General features: G+C 41.7%; 4 protein-coding genes across 4 annotated transcripts; 2 read left to right on the top strand and 2 right to left on the bottom strand.

The window, feature by feature from the left end:
* Positions 1-3,085: 3,085 nt before the first annotated feature.
* FPOAC1_008020 (uncharacterized protein) lies at positions 3,086-3,487 on the bottom strand (the record flags this gene model as incomplete). The annotated part of the gene is made up of 1 exon (XM_044852466.1): positions 3,086-3,487. The coding sequence occupies one exon, from the start codon at positions 3,485-3,487 to the stop codon at positions 3,086-3,088; it is 402 nt and encodes a 133-aa protein (XP_044705136.1).
* Positions 3,488-10,659: 7,172 nt separating this feature from the next.
* Positions 10,660-12,164, top strand: FPOAC1_008021 (uncharacterized protein; the record flags this gene model as incomplete). The annotated part of the gene is made up of 2 exons (XM_044852467.1): positions 10,660-10,905; positions 10,971-12,164. 2 exons carry the CDS (start codon positions 10,660-10,662, stop codon positions 12,162-12,164), a joined length of 1,440 nt encoding a protein of 479 aa, XP_044705137.1.
* Positions 12,165-12,350: 186 nt separating this feature from the next.
* Positions 12,351-16,626, bottom strand: PEX6 (peroxisomal assembly protein; the record flags this gene model as incomplete). The annotated part of the gene is made up of 3 exons (XM_044852468.1): positions 12,351-12,951; positions 13,010-16,403; positions 16,455-16,626. 3 exons carry the CDS (start codon positions 16,624-16,626, stop codon positions 12,351-12,353), a joined length of 4,167 nt encoding a protein of 1,388 aa, XP_044705138.1.
* A 1,774-nt stretch (positions 16,627-18,400) lies between these two features.
* FPOAC1_008023 (uncharacterized protein) lies at positions 18,401-20,587 on the top strand (the record flags this gene model as incomplete). The annotated part of the gene is made up of 1 exon (XM_044852469.1): positions 18,401-20,587. One exon carries the CDS (start codon positions 18,401-18,403, stop codon positions 20,585-20,587), a length of 2,187 nt encoding a protein of 728 aa, XP_044705139.1.
* Positions 20,588-21,120: the final 533 nt, after the last annotated feature.

Raw genomic sequence — 21,120 nt, forward strand, 5'->3', positions numbered from 1 at the left:
TCATCCCCCTCTTTAGGGAGGTCTTCTGACCTCCTGGTCAGGGCATCGGGTTTAACTCCCTGTTTCCCAGGTCGATATGTGATCTGGAAATTAAATCGGGACAGGAACTCAGACCAGCGGGCTTGTCGTCGGTTAAGTAACTTCGTCGTCGTAAAGTACTCCAGGTTCTTGTGATCCGTGATCACTTTTATCGGTGAGGGTGCCCCCTCCAGTTCGGGTCTCCATTCTTCGAAGCAGCGAATAATGGCCATGAGTTCCTTATCGTAGATCTCGTAGTTGCATTCCGTGGACGTATGCTTCTTGGAGAAGAAGGCTACCGGGTGCAGCCTTCCGTCATCGTCGTATTGCGACAGCACACCGGCGGATACATAGTCAGAGGCGTCTGTCTCCAGGATTACGTCCTTCGTCCAATCGAAGGGGCGTAAGATCGGTGCTGATGTGAAGGCTCCCTTCAAGTCTCGGAAAGCCTTTTCGCAGGTTTCGTCCCAGACGAACGGTACGTCTTTCTTTGTCAGGTGGTTCAACGGGGCTGTAAGCTTAGAGAAGTCACGGATGAACCTCCTGTAGAAGTTCGCAAATCCTGTGAAAGCTTGTACATCTGTCAGGCAGGTCGGGGTTTGCCAGTTCTTAACAGTTTCGATCTTTGCAGGGTCCATTCGGATGCCGTCTCGTCCCACGATAAGGCCTAGGAACTTGGTTTCCGTAACCATGAATTCGCATTTGGCTGGGTTTGCGAATAACCCGGCAGCTCTCAGTTTTTCAAGCACCATCTTTAATTGCTCGACATGTTCTTCTCGGGTCCGGCTATAGATCAGGATATCGTCCAGGTACGCAGTGCAGAATATATCCAGGTATTCCCTCAGCGCATCATTAATGTACCGCTGGAAGGTCGCGGGGGCTCCTGTTAGGCCGAAGGGCATAACCAGTGACTCATATAATCCGAATCGGGTGCGGAATGCTGTCAGGTACTCCTGGCCTTCCTTGATACGCAGATTATTGAAGGCCGATACGATGTCAATACGGGAGAAGTATTTCATACCAGACAGGTTATTCAGGGATTCTTTGATCAGGGGGGAGCGGGTAGCGGTCCTTAACCGTAATATTATTCAGGGCTCGGTAGTCCACGCAGAAGCGTAGACCACCGCCGGGTTTCTTGACGAATAGTACCGGGGAGGCTACAGGCGACGAGCTTGGGCGGATGAATCCTTTACGCAGATTCTCGTCTAGCCACTCTCGTAGGGCTGTCAGTTCGTTCCGGGACATTCCATACAAGGGTCCAAACGGCAGTTTTCCTCCTGGGGTTAGCTCGATGTGGTGGTCTCCAGATCGGTGCGGTGGTAGCTTCTCTGCCTCCTTAGGCGAGAAAACGTCCTGGAACTCTCGAAGTTCTTCCGGCAGCACGAATGCCTCTGGCTCAGGCTTAAGCAGGTAGTCCAGTTGCTTCAGGGTGACGGTGAAGAGGCGGTAACGGTCCTTCTGGCTGTATATTCGGGCGGTTCGCAGGGAAACCGGGAGGATATCCTTTCCCTCCAAGGCTGGTGGGATACTCCCTTTCATCTGGCGCATGAACTTCTTCGGGACGGTCTGTAAAGCCTTAATCCTTGTAGGCTTGGTTGGGGTGTTGCAGAATTTCTGGCAGTACGGGCTGTTAAATGTGAACGTGTGGGCCGCGAAGCCCACCTGCGGGTCGTGTTGCTTTAGCCAAGGCATTCCCAGGACAATAGGGTAGCTGGCTAGCTGGGTCACGTAGAAGATCATGCTCTTCTGCTCGTGATCGGCAATGCGGAGTCCGGCGCGGACGTAGTAGGCGACCTTCCCGCTCTCGGCAGGTCGCCCGTCGAACACTTCAATCTCGAAGGTTCTCTTCAGGGGTCTAAACTTCAGGTTCTGGGACTTAGCCCAGCTCTCGTCGATAAACCCTTTTCCTTCCGCTCCGCTATCGGTCATAGCGTAAGACGGAATTGGTTCTCTTCCGGCCACATTGAGGCTGGCAGGCAGTATCATCAGGTTCGAACGTTGGTTGTTCTCGTTCTCAATCGGGATTCCATGAACGGAGGCGGCGGACAGTTTAATCTTCGGTACAGTAGGTGCGGGGAGGGGAGCCTGGCGCCGACTTAAGACAGGCTCACCCCGTTTTCCTGGCGTCCTCGGGAGTGTCTAGATCGGCGGGAACTGGCGCGGCTGGATGTAGGCGAGTGTGGAGACGGGGGCTGGCTGGTGCGGTTGGGGCTATAAGCGAAGGTGGCTTGACGGAGCCTGGTTGGACGTGTGTCAGGTTCGGGACAGTCGCGGAGGTAGTGGTTGGCTGAACCGCAACGGAAGCACTGGTTGTTCTCCCGTCGTTGGTTAGGGCGGTTATAGCGGCGCTGATTGCTGAGGTCCATAGGTTCTCCGGCTGGTTGGCGGTTTTCGGGGGGGCTTCTCCCTCTACGAGGCGATGGGGACTTCTTTCGGAGTGTCTGGGGGTACTCCTTCAGCGGCATATTCGTCTTTCGTGACGCAGGCTGTGGCTCCGCTGCGAAGCGGCGTCGTCGGTTTTCCAATTCTTGTAGGAAGGTGGCTAGGTCGTGATATTTATAGCTAGGCGGTGGGTTGTGTATAAGCATTCCGCGTAGTTCTCGGGAGACAGCTTGTTCCAACAGGGTAGGGAGGGCCTCTTCTGACATTTCTCCTTCCAGCGCGAGGCGTTGGAACTCGGCGAAGAAGGTGCTGAAATCCTTGTGAGTCTGGCGAAGGCGGAATAATTCGGCGCGGGCATTATTGATCCGGTTCGGGTCTCCAAAAGCGCGTTCTAGTAGATCGATAATATCCTGGTAGTCGGGGAGTTGGCATTCACCAGCTTTAATGTGCGGTAGGACTTGTGCATAGGCGCGTCCCTTAAGACGGCCAGTTACATAGGACATTCGGGCGAGGCGTGTCGGGAATCGGTCGTGGTTAGCTTTTAGTTTTGAGTGTATCTGGGAGACGAAACGGCGTAGGTCGCTCCGTTCGCCCTCAAACTTGTCAGGGTCGGGTAATCGTTCGGTAAGACTGGTTGATTCGGTAGATCGGGAAGAAGGCGGAGGAGTCGTTCCCATAGGAGTCGCTACACGAAGCTCAGCGGGAGCGCTAGTCTCGGGGGTTCACGGATAGTAGGTACGGTAGGTCGGGTGGCGTCGAGGGCACGCCGTTCGGCCAGGCGGGCTTCAAAGAGGGCGTCATCTTTCTCTTTCAAGGTTCTCTTGGTCTGTTGCTCAACATATTCGAGTTGGATTTGTACAGCGTCGCGCTCTTTAGCGATCCGCTGGAGGGTATGCTCTCGATCCTGGATTTTCTCTTGGTCGGCTTGGAGCTGGTCCTCGAGGTGAGAGATACGGTTCTGGGCTTCCTCGGCGTAGGTGTAGACACTTTTGAAGTACTCGAACCAGTCGTCGAGATGCTCGGGGGCGTGGGCTCGGAAGGAGTCTGCGCCATCTGGCAGGAACGGAGGAAGCGGTCTAGCGGTCATTGCGTTCGGCGTCCAAACGGTAGGAGCTACGTAGTGTCACGGGCTGAGTCCGGCGGTACGGGTGGACAGGGAACGCTTCGGGCGTAATAGGTTCTATTGCTACGGATAGGCACTGCAGGCAGGTCAGGCTCTATTAACAAGACGTAGCTCAAGGAGCTACGTTCAGGATCTGACTGGCGGTCTAACTAAGGTTACGGCGATAACGCTATCGCCACGTGATCTGATCCACTTGTGGCTCTAGGGTAGGTTGGTCTGACTTCGAGCTGTGACATATATTAATAATATATTATAATATATTTATATATTTTATTAAATTAAAAATAAATTTCTTATAATTATATTTTATTATTAATAAGCTAAGCTATTTAAAAGTTTAAATCTTTAATTATTTTAAATTAATATAAATTTTAAATATATTACTATTAATAGTAAAAAAGAGATTATTTAAGCTTTATATTAAGAATATAGAATAATAAGTATATATTCTCTATATATTATTAATATATTAAGTATTTATTAATAATACTTTAATTATTCCTCTTATTTAAGCAATTATTAAAGGGTAATTTATATATATTTATTTTCTAATATTCTTAAAGGTCTTTAAATATTTATTTAAAAAGATATCTATTTATATTAAATAATAATATATTTATAGAGAAAGACTTTCTAGTATTACTATTAATTAAGATATAGGTATAATTACTAATAAATATATTATTAATATATTATTAATATATTATTAATATATAATTAATATTTAATATAGGTTTTAATAAATATCTCTATAAAAAGGTTAATTTTATAAAAGATAAGCTTAAGTATTTAAAGAAATATCTTAAGCTCTACTATATCTATTATATAAAGGGAGTAAGTAAGTATTTACTTATATATTATTAATATATTACTAATATATATACTTAGAAAAGCTATACTATTAAACCTTTAATAATAATATTAATCTATAAAACTAAATTATATAATATATAATAAATCTACTTAATATAACTACTTATAAAAAATATAAATAAAGGCTTACTTAACTTATTTAAAGTATATATTAATAATATATTAGTAATATATTACTTATATATTATATAGATTACTTATTATTCTTAAACTAAGTATAATATAAAAATTAACCTTAGATTACTTATAGCTTTAATTAAAAATTCTTATCTATAGGTATAAAGTAAAATAATATACTTAATTATATAAATTATATTAAATTTATACATTAAGTATTATATTAATAAAGTAGGTAATATATTAACTTATTAAAGATTATTTATAGATAAGTAATCTTTAATATATTAGTAATATATTACTAATATATTATTTAGCTATTTAAATTATAATAAGTACCTTATTTAGACTTTAAATATTTTAAATTATTATAATAATAATTAAGGCTATAATAATACTTTATTCTAAGTATAAATTAAATAAAGCTAAAAGTAAAAATATAAGCTATATATTATTTATTTATTATTTATATATTAATAATATATAGAGTATACTTTAGATTATAGTAGCTTACTTATTAAAGTAATATTAACTTTAGTATTCTAATTACTTAGCTATTTAATAATACTTATCCTTATATTTAAAGTATTAATAGGAAATACTAAATCTCCTAGTATTTACCCTAGGGATAAATTAAAAACTATATAAATAGATTTATTTAATATATTAAAATATATAATATATTTATAATATTACAGTTAAAACTACTTATTAAAACTCTACTTATTATAAGGCATATTATTTATATTCACTTAGATAGTTATTATATAATATATTTATATAATATTTATTAATCCTTAGAGAAAGCCTTTAATTAAGCCTAAAACTTCTTATTAAACTTAAAATAACTATATAAAAAACTAATATTTTAAAATTCTAATAATTCTAATTAACCTTATTATTTTAATTACTATAATTAAATAGATAGCTAATTATTTATTATAAACTATTAAATAGTCTAAATATCTTTATAATATAAATAATTATCTCTAGGTTTATAATTTAAAGTATATAATTATTTAATTATATTGCCTTTAAAAATACCTTTTTCTATATTAATAGTTTAATCCCTTAATCTAGCTTTTAATATAGGGTATTAAGTTACTTTTCTTTCTATAAGACCTAATTAATATAATTTAATTTAATAAAGTATAAAAAGACTAAGACTTAGTAATTAAATTAAGCTAATATAATATTAAGCTTATTATTATATATATTATTAATTTTAATATTTTTAAGCTCTTTTTAATTAAAGATTAATTAATATAGATCTTTAGCTTATTTTTTATTATTAATTAATATAATAATTAATTTTTCTTTATTATTATATTAATTACTATTTCTATAGGCTAAGGCCCTAGGGCTATTATCTATAAAGTTAAAGCCTACCTAGTAAAATATATTTATATAGATTATTAATAATTAGCTACTATTATATAAGTAATTAATTAGAATAACTTATATATTATATTAGCTTTAAATATTAATATTAATAACTTCCTTATTTTATTATTATATTATAAGAGAGAAAGAATTTTTTACTATCTATTTAAAGCTTATATTCTTATATAAGGTTTAGACTTATATTAAGCCCTATAGTATTACTGCTCTTACTACTATTAATACTATTATATTATTATTAAATTTCTAAGCTTATAGCTTTATTTACTATAAGTTATACATTTTAATATTTATAATATATTAATAATATATTATTAATATATTACTTATAAAAGAAAAAGTAGTTAATTATAATAGTTAATAACTCTTAATAAAATACCTTTTTAGCCTTTTATAGTAATAGCTTTAAAAGTAATTATTACTCTTTTAGCTTAAGTTATTATAAGTATAATTCTTAATTTTAAAAATTAATTCCTTAAATAGATTCTATAGTAATAAAGATAATAAATTAAATTAATAAAGATCTTAAGTAATACTTAATATATTATTAATTTATTAATAATATATTAATAATATATTATAAGACTTTACTTTATATTTATAATAATTATTTATTATTAATTAATATATTACTTATATTAAATTATTTAAGTAAAATATAAATATTAATATTAAAGTATTATTAATATAAAGTAATAATTAAAATACTAAAGAAATTAAGTTAATATATTATATATATATTATTAATCCCTTAGCTATTTATTAATAACTCTTAAGCTATATATTATTACCTTATTACCTTATTATTATTTATTAATTAATATATTAAGTAGATATTAATTATTATATTTATACTTTCTTTATAGCTTAATAGTCCTATTTTAATAAAGCTTAAATTATATAAATATTATTAAAGTTAATAAGTAAATAGACTACTAATATATTAACTATAGATTAATAATATATTAATAATATCTTATTATTTTAATAGTATTTATAAACCTATTAAGAAGAAAGATTAAGCTTTTTCTTTATAGTAATAAAATTAAATTAAAAATATTAATAATATATTAATTATAAATAAATAATATATTACTTAGCCTTTATTAATAGATTAATAAAAATAATCTTTTTTAATCTTAATAATATAAAGATAAGTAAAAAGACTTTAAATAAGCTCTTTTTTATTAATATCTTAAATATATATTAAATATATTATATAGATATTATTAATATATTAATAATATATTAATAATATATTAGTAATTACTTATATTAAGATATAGATTAATATTTATCTCTTTTATAGCTATAATATAATTACCTATAGATAATATAGGTATAATAGGAGTTATAGTAAGGGGTATAATAGGTATAATAATAAGTATAATAGCTATAGTAAGGGGTATAATAGGGGGTATAATAAGGGGTATAATAAGTATAATAGTAGGTATAATAGCTATAATAGTAAGTATAGTAATAAGTATAGTAATAAGTATAATAGGCTTAGTAATAGAAAAAAGAGGTATACTTTTAATTTAAATAATAATCTATAGATAATATATTAATAATAGATCTTAAATATATAGTTAATATATATATAATATATTAATAAGTTTTTTTACTTTATATTACTTTTATTACTTAAGGGAGAAATAAGTAAAAAACTCTTTATTATTATTATTATCTTTATTATTAGAAAATACTTTAATTATTACTTATATAATATATTAATAATAATAAATTAATTAATTAATAATATATTAATAATACCTTTAATTTATTATACTTTTTACTATCTATAGATAAGAAGGCCTTTTTAATAAGTATAATAAAGTAAATATTTTCCTTTAGGCTATTTTACTTAAGCTAAGTAATATAATTATTATAGAATTCTAAATAAATTTTAGCTAATATATTATTAATATATAAATAAAGTATTAATAATATCTTAAATAGAAAATATACTTTTAATAATAATAAGGTTAATAATAGTATTACTATTATAAATAGCTTATATTACTAAGGTATTATAATACCCTTTAATATAGATTTATAAGTTCTAGAAAAGCTTAAGACTATTTTATAATATATTAATTAAAGATTATAAATATATTATTAATATATTAATAGTATTTTATTATACTATATAGCTATTCTATTTATTTAATATTAAGTATATAATAAAAGACTTTACTCTAAAGTAGAATTACTTATTTAAATTAAATATATAATTAATAAATTAATAATATATTAACTATACTTTATTATATTTAAATTTATAGTCCTTAGATTAATATAGCTTATTACTATTTTTACTAATAATATACTTAAAGTAAAAAGAGTAATTTTTAAGCTAATTAAATATAATATATATAAGTATTATAAGGTAATAATTAATAAATAATATATTAATAATAATTCTTTAATAATATATTAATAATTAAATTTAAAAGAATATATAATATATTATCTTAATTATTATAAAAGAAAGATAATAAAGAAAAAATTTTTATAAAAAAAGTAATATAAATTAATTAAGAAAATATTCTATAAAAATATATAATATTAATTAGCTAATTACTTTATAGATTAATTTTAAAATAACCTAATTAAAATTTACTTATAGGGGCACCTTCTTACTACGCTAAGGGGGCACCTCTCCAGTTATCACATCCCTCTTTCTTTTGCGTGGTTTGTTCAGAAATGGACTGGTGACAGGAGTCGGTGTGGATTGGTCGTCAGAACGTCTTTGTGATTTGTGTGTGGCAGCAAAACTGCTTGTTGGATGAGTCAAGAGACAAAGAATTTTTCATGGAAAACTTTTCGACCATTGTTTCAGTCATTCTTTCTGATGGACGGCAGAATTTGGTCACATCGCTCGATGCAACAATCTCAAAGGTCTTATCTGGGACTAGGACCTGGACGTCTCATTCAATCAACGTCCCACAATGCAACGCCTGGGTCAAGGCTATGAAACAGCTTGCTACAGCGCATGAGCACCATTGGCAGAAAAAGTATCCTGCCGTGAACAGATTAATTGGCCGTTGAGAATACCAAGTCGGAACCCCTCGAAAGCAAAGCAGAGAGTGTTGCAAATGCCTCGTTGCAAGCGAGTACAGAGGGCTTCAAACACTGCGAATAACCCAAGATCGCAGAGCAGTCGGAATCCATGGATAGACGGAACTTGGAAATTGCTCCGAAAGCCAAGATAAAAACCCAGTCGCAAACGTAGAAGGCTAGCCAGGGGCGGGTCCTTTGTTATTGTGAGCGACACAACTAATGGAAATGCAACGGCATTTTGTGCTAATCAAACAACAGCATGATATCCGTAGATGTGGACCAATACACCGCATTAATCAGAGCAATGATATGGGCAAAACAACAGCGACTGGCTGATGAGTTTAGGGTCCCGAATGCAAGTTGCCATGCCAAGATGCAGCTATCATCTGGCAGTGTCAATAAATAGATTTCGGCTGGGGTTGGCGACTGACACGAGATTGTGGTTGTGTAGGTACGGTCAGGATTTGGCTTGGCTTGCTTTGGAGTAGATTGCCGGCTAATTGCTGGTGCAGACCAACCGCTTGGCCGGCTGGCTATCTTTAGTTCATACAAAGACGGCCTCTAGTCATCGGGATGGCGTTTCAAGCTATATCACGGGAGACCAATTGCGCCATGTCGTCGATATGTTCAGTCATTTCTCCTGAACGACTCCGAATCGAGTTGGCGCGTTCGTATATGTCTGTAAGTAGCCGTCAATGGCAGGGAACAAAGGCGATTATGAGCTTTTCAGTACATCGTGAAACAGGGTAGGTTGGTAGACATCGGAAACGATGGTAGCGGAATGAAAGAATAGAAGATAAAAGAAGGAAACGGAACTGAAAGGTGTCAAAGAAAGAGACGACAAAAGGGAAGGGAGAGAGCTTACGACATGGTGGAGAAACTCCTTCCATCAGCCTCATTCTTATGTCACTACGCGAGCTGTCAGGCACAAAAAGAAATAATAGTCAAAGACTTTTAGGACAGATGCACTTGAGATTGTCTTGGATTATCTCTTTACAAGCTTGTCATTTTTTGTTTTTGTTTTATTTTTGCTTCTGTCAATCATGAGACGGGTATCATGAGTTGATTAATGTGCTTCACATTCATTACATTGGATACTAAATCCAGTGGGGCTTTCAGGGGGAATAAGGGCCACAAGAGCTACAGATACAGTGTAAGAAATACGAGCAAAAGAAGGCTCAACCTTCAAAGATGGTGAATACCTCGACTACAAGACTAAACCAGACTTTTGAGCAACTCCAATTTTCCCCTGAATTAAATCATCATACATATTCAGGTACCGACATTAGGGTACTTTCCTGCAGCAAACTGACAGCAAGTACCTAGCTGTCCATCCACGGGCTGCCCCGCCCCCGCATCATGCCTCCAAGTTACAGCGCTAGGTTCGCTAGATTGTTCCAGCACTGTAAGGAGTTCCATGGCCTCTCCTATTTCTGAAGCAAAAAGTATTTCCGCTAACAATTAGTGAGACACTGTACATTTTTATAAGCTGCTTACGTAGCTCCAGTTATGCAAGCCATCTATTGAACATCGTTACCCTGACAGGTTGCTACGAAATCCAGTCCAACTCAACCGTCATCCATCCATATCCACTCATGCGAAAAGTACCCCTGAAGAACAACTCACTCTGCTATCAAATCACACCAAACCAAACAGAATCTGTATCTGACTGTTAATACAACATGACAAACTACTTAAACGATCCCGCGCTTTATATCTACACCTCCCTGACTGCTGGTTCTTCCCATATTGTCACGGCCACATCACGTCTCGAGACCATCCTACGCGCCAACCGCATTCCCTTTAAAGCTATCGATATCGCCGTCGATACAAAGGCTCGTCTGCTATGGGGTCGAAGAGCCGGTAAAGATGGAAACGGCCGCGCGAGGAAGCTCCCTGCCCTGATTCAGGAGGGCTGGGTTGTGGGCGTACGACCACCTTTCCTCTTGGTGTAACCACGGATCGCATAACTGATACTTGTGGCTTTTTATAGGATATTGTCGAGATCGAAGAATGGAACGAACGCAGCGAACTTAAGGAGCAGGTCAAGATTTACTTTGACGAATATACCATCCCGTCGATAAACGACAAGCTTCCCGATGACTCCTTAATGCGACCAGTCTACCCCATGCCCAGCAAGAGCCCGGTTTCCCCTGCAGGAATCGCCATGATGTCTGCAGTTGGTGCCGCCGCTGCTGCTGCCGCCAACTCTCCGAAACCCGTCCCTGCCGCACCTCCGCTGCCCGCGACCAAGACAGCAACATCCGCAACACCAAAGGTCTCTACAGCACCCAAGACGGAAGCGAAAGCCTTACCTGTCCGATCCGTTGCTGATGAAGCTGCGGCGAAGGCTAAGGAGCTTCGCCTAAAGAGTCTACGAGAGAAGGTCCACGGCAAGGATGGCGAGAAGAAGAAAGATGCGGCGAGCACAAAGGCCACCGAAGAAACTAAAACGTCTACGGAAACCCCTATCTCGATAGACAGCAAGATCGACGGTATTCAGTCGCCAACATCTGGATCATGGGCCGAGACCGATGCGGCGCGAAATGCTATTCAAAGCCCAACAACCGGTACCTGGAAAGATGGTCCTTCAACTTTGATCCCATCCACGAAGCCATCCAGTACGGGGGCAAGTCCGGAAGAGGTTAAGGCTACTGAGGCTAAGACGGCGATAAAGGAGGAGCCCGAGTTGGAGAAGAAGACAGAAACGTCGGATGAAGAGGATTCAGAAGACGATACCGAATCTGACTCTGACGAAGATGAGGAAGATAGTGATGAGGACAGTGACGATGATGAAGATAGTGAAGATGAGGAAGAGGAAGAAGTGAAGGAGCCTGAAGCTGCTGCATCTGCGGACAAGACTGTTGAAGATGCTAAAGAAGAGGCTAAAGAGGAGGTTAAAGAAGAAGACAAGGCCGAGGTCAAGACAGAGGTCAAGACAGAGACTAAAAAGGAATCGAAGAAGGACCCAAAGAAGAAGGATTCCAAGGATGCCAAGAAAGACGTCAAGAAGGTTCCGAAGAAGAGCAGCAAGGATCCCAAAAAAGAGTCCAAGAAGAGCTCCAAGGACGTAAAGAAGGAGACTAAGAAAGATAACAAGGATTCCAAGAAAGAGGTAAAGAAGGACTCTAAGAAGGATTCAAAGAAGGAACCCAAAAAAGAGCATAAGAAGGAATCCAAGAAATAATAGGGGCGTAGAATTTGATCATAAGTTTTCATTTGTTCTAGAAGGGGGCAATAGTGTACAGAGTCTACTTTAAACTCAACCAAGATACCATCCTGGCGTTAATACCTATATAAAGATCAAATACCCAGTCTCCACTCTAGATCTCAATATATATGCCTGCTTAATACCACATTATTCCATCTTAAATTAATACAGTCCATCGTCATCACTGGCTGTTCCATCCTGGAAGCCCATGGGTGCCTTCCCCTTCCCCTTGGACTGCCCGTTCATGTCATCCACCTCATCCTCTTCATCTATCTCGTCGTCACTGGTCAACGCAATCCCTTTGCCTTTGCCCTTACTGGATCCTGATGCGACCGCCTTCCCCTTACCCTTGGACGAAGTCGATGCTCCTGACACGGCCCGTTGAACTGGGGCAGGTTTATCATCCTTCTCTTTTTCTCGAACTCCCTCGAAAGTAGCCCTGACATGCTCATAATGAGCCAATTCGCCAGCGCTGACACTAGGAATAAGCTCATCGTTGGCAGCAAGGAAGTCTTGTTCCTGGACCATGACGGCGATGTCCTCTGGGGTAGCGTAATGGTCAAAATAATAGGCTGTTGAAATAGGGTGATGAGTTTCTGGGTCAGCGTTGATAGCGCGGATCTTGTTGTCTACTGCTGTGGCCTGGCGTGTAACAGCCTTGAGCATTGCATCACTGCATAAAGCATAGAAATCGGCACCAGTATATGTGAACGGGAGTTTCTCGGCCACAGATGCAAGGGAAACAGACGGGTGAAGGGTGAATCTGCAAGTAGGTTAGTCATTTTGTTATGGTTAGACACACGGGTGTTTTGCAAACTCACTTTCTGGTAAGTGCTTCTAGAATGGTTTGCTGCTTATCGTTGGTGTCGGAAACACCCAGGTAAAGCATCTTGTCGAAGCGACCAGGACGGAGAAGGGCAGGATCCAAAAGATCAGGTCTGTTGGTGGCACCAACGACGAAAACACCACCGCCTCCATCGTCCCCTCCAGACATACCATCCAGCTCCGCTAGAAGCTGGGAAACGATACGGTCCATAACACCACCACTGTCTCCTTGGTTGCCACGCTTAGGAGCCACGGAATCCAGCTCATCGAAGAAGACGACACAGGGTCGAGCATCGCGAGCACGCTGGAACACACGTCGAACGTTGGCTTCAGACTCACCAATGTACATGTTAAGCAGCTCAGGTCCCTTGACGCTGAAGAAGTTGAGACTGTATTCTGTAGCGATTGCTTTGGCCAACAATGTCTTTCCGGTTCCGGGAGGGCCATAAAAGAGAATACCCGATCGCTTTTTCATACCCTTTGCAAAAAGCTCGGGGCGTTCAAGTGGTAGTTGGATAGTCTCGGTAACAGCCTCCTTAACATTGTTCAGACCACCAACATCGTCCCAGGTAACGTTGGGAATCTTGGGCGCGCCGATAGAGTCAGAGAAGTTCTTGCGAGCCGCTTCAACGGCAATCTCAAAATCACTCTTCGTCAGACAGCGGGCGAGAGGCCCACCTGCAACCTGTACATCACGCACAGTTATTATCGTGTTATCGTGCGTATTCTTCGCCGATAGTTGTTCCAGTCGTGATTGCTGAGCGATAGACGCACGCTCAACCACGTCGACCAAGTCGCCAGCCACCAGCGCAGCAGTCTTAAGGGCGATCGAGTTGAGGTCAATAGACGGCTCAAGGCTGACACCCCTGTCGCTTATGATAGTTTTGAGAATCGATTCACGCTCTGCTTCATCGGGGGCAGTCATTTCCAACTCGTGCGTGAACAATGCTCTAACTCCATCAGGTACCTTGTCGACCTCGTTCGTTGTAGCAATCAGAACTCGAGTATCTTCAAGGATTTCTTTGATTGTCGCTTCAATACGATCAGCAGTGAGAGCCTCGATATGCTGTACCAGCAGAGCGCAGCAGTCAGAGCCACAACTCATAGCTCGCTCTGCCCTTGTCCTGAGGAAACCTTCTGTCTTTACATCGCTTCCGCTGCCGCTTCCTTCGCTGAGAATATCGTAAGCGTCTATGGTATAGGTATGTAGACCCATATCAGAACAAGCACCTGACGCTAGAGTGGACTTTCCAATATTTCGATGCGTGGAAGTCAATAAAACCGCAACGGGAGGCATCTTCAGATGGATTGCCCTGGCGCTCGTAGCAGCTGCGATCAGTTCCCTCAGCTGACGCCTGAGAGGTGACACATAGGACAGTTCAGGCTCTTGAATAGGGGCTGGGGTTGTTTCCGATGGCTTCTTGGGTGTTTTCTTCAGGCCGAGGTAATACTGCCATGTGCTTTGCTTGATACCAGGGATTCGGCTTGTTTCAAAGCCCGAGCCATGCATAGCAACAGACGAGCTATCGATGCAGGCAACTGATCCCCAGAAAGCCTCAGCACTTCCGTCCTCATCTTCATCAGACTTTTGGATTTGGATATGTCCAACTTTGAACCACGCAACACTGTCAAACTTGGAAGGCTGTTTTCCAGTCTCCTGGCCACCAACAGTCAGCGCCATCACATCGTCCACTTCAGATCCTCCGGCGCCGGGCATCTCCTGTAGCGTACGGCCGAGCTCAGCGTCAACTGGGACAGCAATGAGATCTCCGCTTCGAACGAGGCGGATTTTCTGCGCGAAGTAACGCTTCAAGCCACCCAGAACGGCGGTTTGGAAAGCACGTTCTGCGGAAATCGGAGTTCGAATGTGATGGATAGTAATATCCCGAGCATACGGCGGTCTGGCTGCGCTAGTGAATCTAGGAATTGTCCCCTTCCCTTGATATGACGCTTTCTTCAAAGGCGCAAGACGGAGGTAAGGCGCATCATCGAGATTGGCTAGGAGAATGGGAGACGCATAGGCAGTAGGGCTGGCAGGCCGCTGGATTTGCGATTCAAAAAATGACAACCTTCTCTCGCCATGTTTAGCACTGGGAATCCTTGTCATGGGACGTTGCGAATAGCCCTCAGGGAGTCCGTAGACTCGAACAGGTCGCCACTTGGCGGGTTCAGGCTCAGCTTGTCCAAAGCTTCCCAGGCCAAAAGCGCCAAACCCATTCGCAGGAGGTTCTTCTGCGGCTTCGATCCTGACCCAATCTCCAGAGAAGCACCCGATGCGACTTAGAGATGTCACATCAACGTAGATGCGCGCTTCCTCGTCGTCTTCTACTGATGGCTTTGGGTGTAAAATGTCTGCGGGGATCTGCTCCATCAAACCTTGGGCCTTGAACAGGCGGCCTCGGGGCCTATCTGGTCGAGCAGTAGTCGCAGTGAAATTCGAGAAAACAGAGCCGGGGGTTGTGATTCCGTTCGTCTTTCTACCGCGAAGCGTTCCTACAGTCATTGGCGTTCCAGGCTGTAATGTCGATACACCACTAGCATTGGTTGTTGGTAGCGTAGGCGCTTGTAAAGAGATCATGTCATCCATAGAATCGTCCGACAGCTCATCCTCGTTCTCAAAATCTGACATATCTGGCTCCGTCTCGGTGGCTGATTCCATGTCTTCTGTCATCATTCCTGACTTGTCGCGATCCTCGGCAGCAGAGTAGAATTGATCTGTACTGGTATCGTCCTCGTCCTCAGGCAGGCCATTTAGTTGTTGGCTCGCAGTCATGGAAGCAACACGGCGGATCTGCTTTGTATGGACGCGACCACGCATAAGAATGATTTTGGTCGACTCCGTCAAGACACCTTGAGCAACAGGTTCACACAGCATGATTTTTCCGGGATTAGGAGGCACATGAGTGAGCGGGTGTGGTGGCAGAGGAAGCGGAAACAGATCACCAGCGTGGACAACCTTGAGACTGCTCAGGGCAGCCCTCAGGGAAGCCACAAGCCGGTCATCGGGCGTCGAACCGGCGCCTTTCTCCTTGGAGCTTGCGGGGTGATCTCTGTAGAATGTTCCCTCTCCATTTTCAAGTCTCTTTGTCAATTCGCTCTCCAAGCTCACGAAGACGGTCTCGAGAGGTACAGGCGCAACATCGAGGACCAGAATTTCGATTCCACCACGGCTGTGGCTCGATAGCTTGGATGGCGCAACTTGTTGCAGGGTTACGGCAAAGCTCTGCAGGGAGGCAGAAGATGGTGAGAACCGGACCGTCGACGGCGCAATCGCGGAAGACTCTATAATTGGTACGATCGACCACGGGCTTTCGGTAGGGTTCGCGTTCGGTTGCCATGGAGCGATCGCAATGTGGTGGACATCCTCGGTGGCGCCTTGGTAGAGTTGAGCTGGGGTTTTGTTCTAGTATGGGTTCCCATTGAATGGTTGACTTGACTTACCGCTAGCTAGGTGAGGGAAGAGGTCGCGGAATATGTCTTCGGACACAATGCCGACATCGCTCTTGATATGATCGTCGAGGATGAGTTTGGCAGCAATGGCCGGCTTATCTTGGCGACGTCTGCGATTTCTTCGCTTGACTGTAGTTGAAGCTAGTTGTGAAGACGACGCCATTTCGCGCGCAGTTCAAGGTTGGGGATATGTCGGTAGATGGCGGTAGAGGAAAGAGTACAGGTAGAGGAAGCTCGAATCGCAAGCGCGGGGATCACTGCATCGCTCGTAGCAGCTTTCGAATGAGTTGAATGACAATTACTGAATAAACAGACAAAGAAACAAAAGTCTTGGGTATACAATTGTATGTAAACAAAAACAAAACCGTGAGGGGATGAAGCTATCCTGAGGTTAAGAATAAGAAATTGGACGTGGCTTTCCTTCTCTTTCGGCAGCGGCTCAGGGCGACCGAAGAGCCCAGTGGCCTGCCTCGGCTTCTGTGAGTTGGGGTAGGTACTAAGGTACAACGACAACACGGGGTCGCTGCCGCCCCGAGGTACGTACCAAGGCCGAGTTGCCCGAACTCCGTACTCGGGGGAGTTGAAGTCGACCAGGGTATTGAAGAAGACTATGATTTTGTTTATTATGATTTGTTAGTAGTTGGGGAATGCTTTATCCAGTGGATCAACAAGTCTGTATGGTTTCAGTACGGATTCTGTTATTATAGGTACGTTACAACCATCAACTATCTTGTTGCCAACGACCATACGCTCTAGTTGATCCAAGCGCTGGAGACAACAGGCGAATATCAGTCAGCAGCTCCATGTCATGCTCCCTGCTCCAAACTCCAGACTGGGGTAACAAAAGCCAAGTCCAGGGCTGATAGATGGGTGGCGAGACCCTGGTGCTGTACACTGCACATAACCTAGACCTGACAACTGGAGAAACGAAACACAAGATTTAGTAGTGCAAGGACAGCTGGATGCCATGTTATTTCATGGCAGTGTGGTACAAATCAAGGATTATGTATCCAAAAAGAGTACATAGCAATAAGGCGTCCCTCTGTTGTGTAATCGATTATGCGCTTGACTGCTTCAGTAAGTTACACGTCAATATTGGCGTCGAGTTTTCATGAGCATCATCATGGATGGTACCAAGACACTTGATGTATTGTATATCTGTTTGCAGAGAATACAAGCCACTACATGATTCAAATGTCATAGACATCATCAGTTCTTGGCCGTTGGCAGTGCAAATTAGACTATTTCAGCAAGATCATCCAGAACAACAGCTGAGATTAGTTAGAGTTCGGCCCCCTTTTGACAAATTAACAAGCAGCCTTCACATGCTTTTCAGCAAGGATCATCCATCATTAAACTGACAGTTCCCGCCACAAATCCGGCTGTCTGGCCAAAAATCTAGACCAAATCTGCTCATGACGCAACACCTTCTTGTTAGTGACCATTCAGAACTGGTTGTCCTGTCACCTCTATCTTTAATAACGCCAATTCAGCCTCCTCTACCACGTTTGCAACGCTTCTGTTTTTTCTATTATAAACCAGTCCAGAAAGATTGGGGAACTCTGTTTCTTTATCACACTAATACACCGCAACACAAGCGAGGACGACATCAAATAATCGGTCTAAGCGTTGAGTGAGCTGTTCGGCGCATTTCAGAATTTACCATCTGATCCATACTTCTCATGATTCCACTCCTCCACCCAGATCCTTGATTTCCTTCTTGAACCACATTGGCGATCTCCGGTCTAGATTTATATTCTTATCGGCCCCTATCAGATATGCGAATATTCCCTGCAAGATAGTTTTTTCTTGCATTACAGAAAGACGCAGTCGCTCATTTATTCAACGATTTGTTCTCAACGACAACACTTGTCCAGATCCTTTTTGACCGAGACTTGGCCAAGGGAGCCATTCAATACTCTCTCGACATAAATATCATGACGCAACAATCACAAGGCTCGTCGACTACGACACAAGAACAAGAACAACATCGTCATCATCCCCGAGTCCTTGGCCATAAACTAGCTGAAACAGCCGTCCAATTTTCTCAGCAGGCCGAGAAACTCTCTCATCAGGACCCAGCGGATACATCCGGTGTTGCTGTCGAGGCGCAATTCGTTACACCTCACGATCCAGTCATTGTTACTTCTGATGGCAACCGACTCCCTGGTGTGCCCTTGCAAGAAGCGCATAAGCTGAATGCGCTTCGTGAAGAGCTTGAGGGCGAGCCCAAAAATGTTGAGATCAAGAAGGGCAACGAGACAAAAGAAAAGATATCTAACGTTGAGAACGCGGAGCCTGAGCAAACCAAGGTTGTTCAGATACCGTCTGAACACAATGGCGCCTCACTTCAAAAATCGGGCGGTGTCGATAGCACATTGCGACGACAGACACCCCCATCTCATACAAATCCTCTCTTCCCTCCGCTACCGCTGTATGGGCCTCCCAATGTGCTGCGCAATCTTCAATGCATGTTTTTCCGAATTTGCGCATTCTTCCTCAGTCTGGCATTTCTCGGTGTCATCGTCTTGGGAGCCTTATTTACGACAATACCTATCGTGGCCAAGAACATTTGGTACCGGGTAACGTTTCGCAACCCTGATGCCGAGAGGCCATTCTACGAAGAAGAAAAGCAGAGAGCTCAAGCGAGGTATGAGCAAGACAGGGCTTGGAAGCAAAAATCGCATAATGGACCGTCGTTGGATCGGGCAGAAATAGCTGAAGAGTTCCCGCCGACTGAAGGTGGACCGGACCCGATCATTTGCGATGTCGCGTACTATGCGCGCAGAGTTGGCCTCGATGTCGAGACATTCGAAGTTCAGACTGAAGATGGTTTCATAATTGATCTGTGGCACGTCTACGACCCCAAAGAATACACCGAGAAGGAAGCGAGCTTGAGGTCCGACCAAGGCCCTGAAGTCTTTCAGCACCAAGGAAGGAAGCTCAAGGACCCGTCGCAAAAGCCCAAATTTCCAGTATTGCTCATGCACGGCTTGTTGCAAAGCTCAGGTGCTTACTGTTGCAATGATGACGAATCCCTCGCTTTCTGGCTTTGCAAATCCGGCTACGACGTGTGGCTCGGAAATAACCGCTGCGGGTTCACTCCCAAGCATGCGCTGCTCGAGTACAAGGACCCGAGGATGTGGTGTTGGAATATCAGACAGATGGGCGTATTCGACCTGCCTGCATTGACATCAAGAGTTATTACCGAGACTGGTTTCGAGAAGATTGGTCTTATCTGCCACTCTCAAGGAACGACTCAGACTTTTGTCGCATTGGCCAAAGAGCAACGACCTGAACTGGGTGAGAAGTTGACAGTTTTCTGCGCTCTCGCTCCAGCAGCCTACGCCGGCCCTCTCATTGGCAAGATGTACTTTAAGTTCATGCGCATCATTTCGCCAGGTCTGTTTCGACTCATGTTTGGTATTCATGCATTCATTCCCTTCATGATGCAAATGCATGCCATCTTGGACGCACGTCTATACGGCTGGCTTGGCTACAAGGTGTTTTCTTTCCTGTTTGACTGGACTGATGAGCGCTGGGATCGTGGCCTTCGTAATCGCATGTTCCAATTCGCGCCAGTTTACGTCAGTGCTGAGTCGATGCGATGGTGGCTTGGTCGCGAGTGTTTTGCCAAGCACAAGTGTATCTTGTCTACCAAGGAGACTGTTAAGGCCGAGGAACATATGGATGCCAAGTCGGATGGACGACCCATGACTCCCCGCACATCATCAGCACTCGATTCTCATCGAAAGCAACCTAAAGGCTCTACAGCATGGTACAATGAACAAGCACCGCCCATGGCTCTCTGGGTGGCTGGCAACGATGATCTTGTTGATGGAAAGAAACTGCTTCGACGATTCGAGAAAGGTCGCGAACCACATGTTGACCTGGTCCACAGCAAGATCATTCCCGAGTATGAGCATCTAGATGTTATCTGGGCTATGGATGCAGTCGATCAAGTTTTCAAAGAAATTCGAGAGGTGTTGTGGAAGACATGCAATGCGCGCGACATTTGTCGAGTTCCTAAAGGTTGCGAGAATGTGGAAGCACGAAAACAAAGCGTGAGTGTCAAGGAGGAGGTGCTAGATGAGTCTCAGTCCAGCAGCAGCAGCGAGCCATAAAGGAGGATTTGGAAAGGGCATATACACGATACAGACGAATTAATACACGCATATAGAAGAGACGGATAAGGATACACAAGGAAAGCACATCAAAAGGGGTTAATGTTTGGGTGCAGTTGGATCAAAAATATCTTTTGCATACACCTCTGTTTAACGTTTTGGATATTAGCATTGTTGACATGCCTCGAGCTGGGTTTCAAATTTTGGCAATGGTGCTGTTACGAAGGCGTTTAGGTAGATGCGAGATATTTATACCTATCAAGCAGGTGACAAAAGAGCGATTCACCAACGACATATGAGTAGTAATGTTCGAATTATAATTAATTAACTTCCTGCGCTCTATACATGACTGTTTGTTGTTATTTTACAACCACTCTTTAGTTCTAGAAAGAAAGAATTTGGTCCAGATGTGTTATAGTTAGGTACCCTACATCATCGCAGACATCGAGGGCAGCCTTGTAAATGGCTGGCTTATGAAGCTCCCAAGAGAGAAAATTCCGACAATAAAGAAGTATTGTGTCAAGTATATCGAA

This window comes from Fusarium poae, chromosome 3 (assembly GCF_019609905.1).
Source record: "Fusarium poae strain DAOMC 252244 chromosome 3, whole genome shotgun sequence".
Classification (NCBI taxonomy): Eukaryota; Fungi; Ascomycota; class Sordariomycetes; order Hypocreales; family Nectriaceae; genus Fusarium; species Fusarium poae.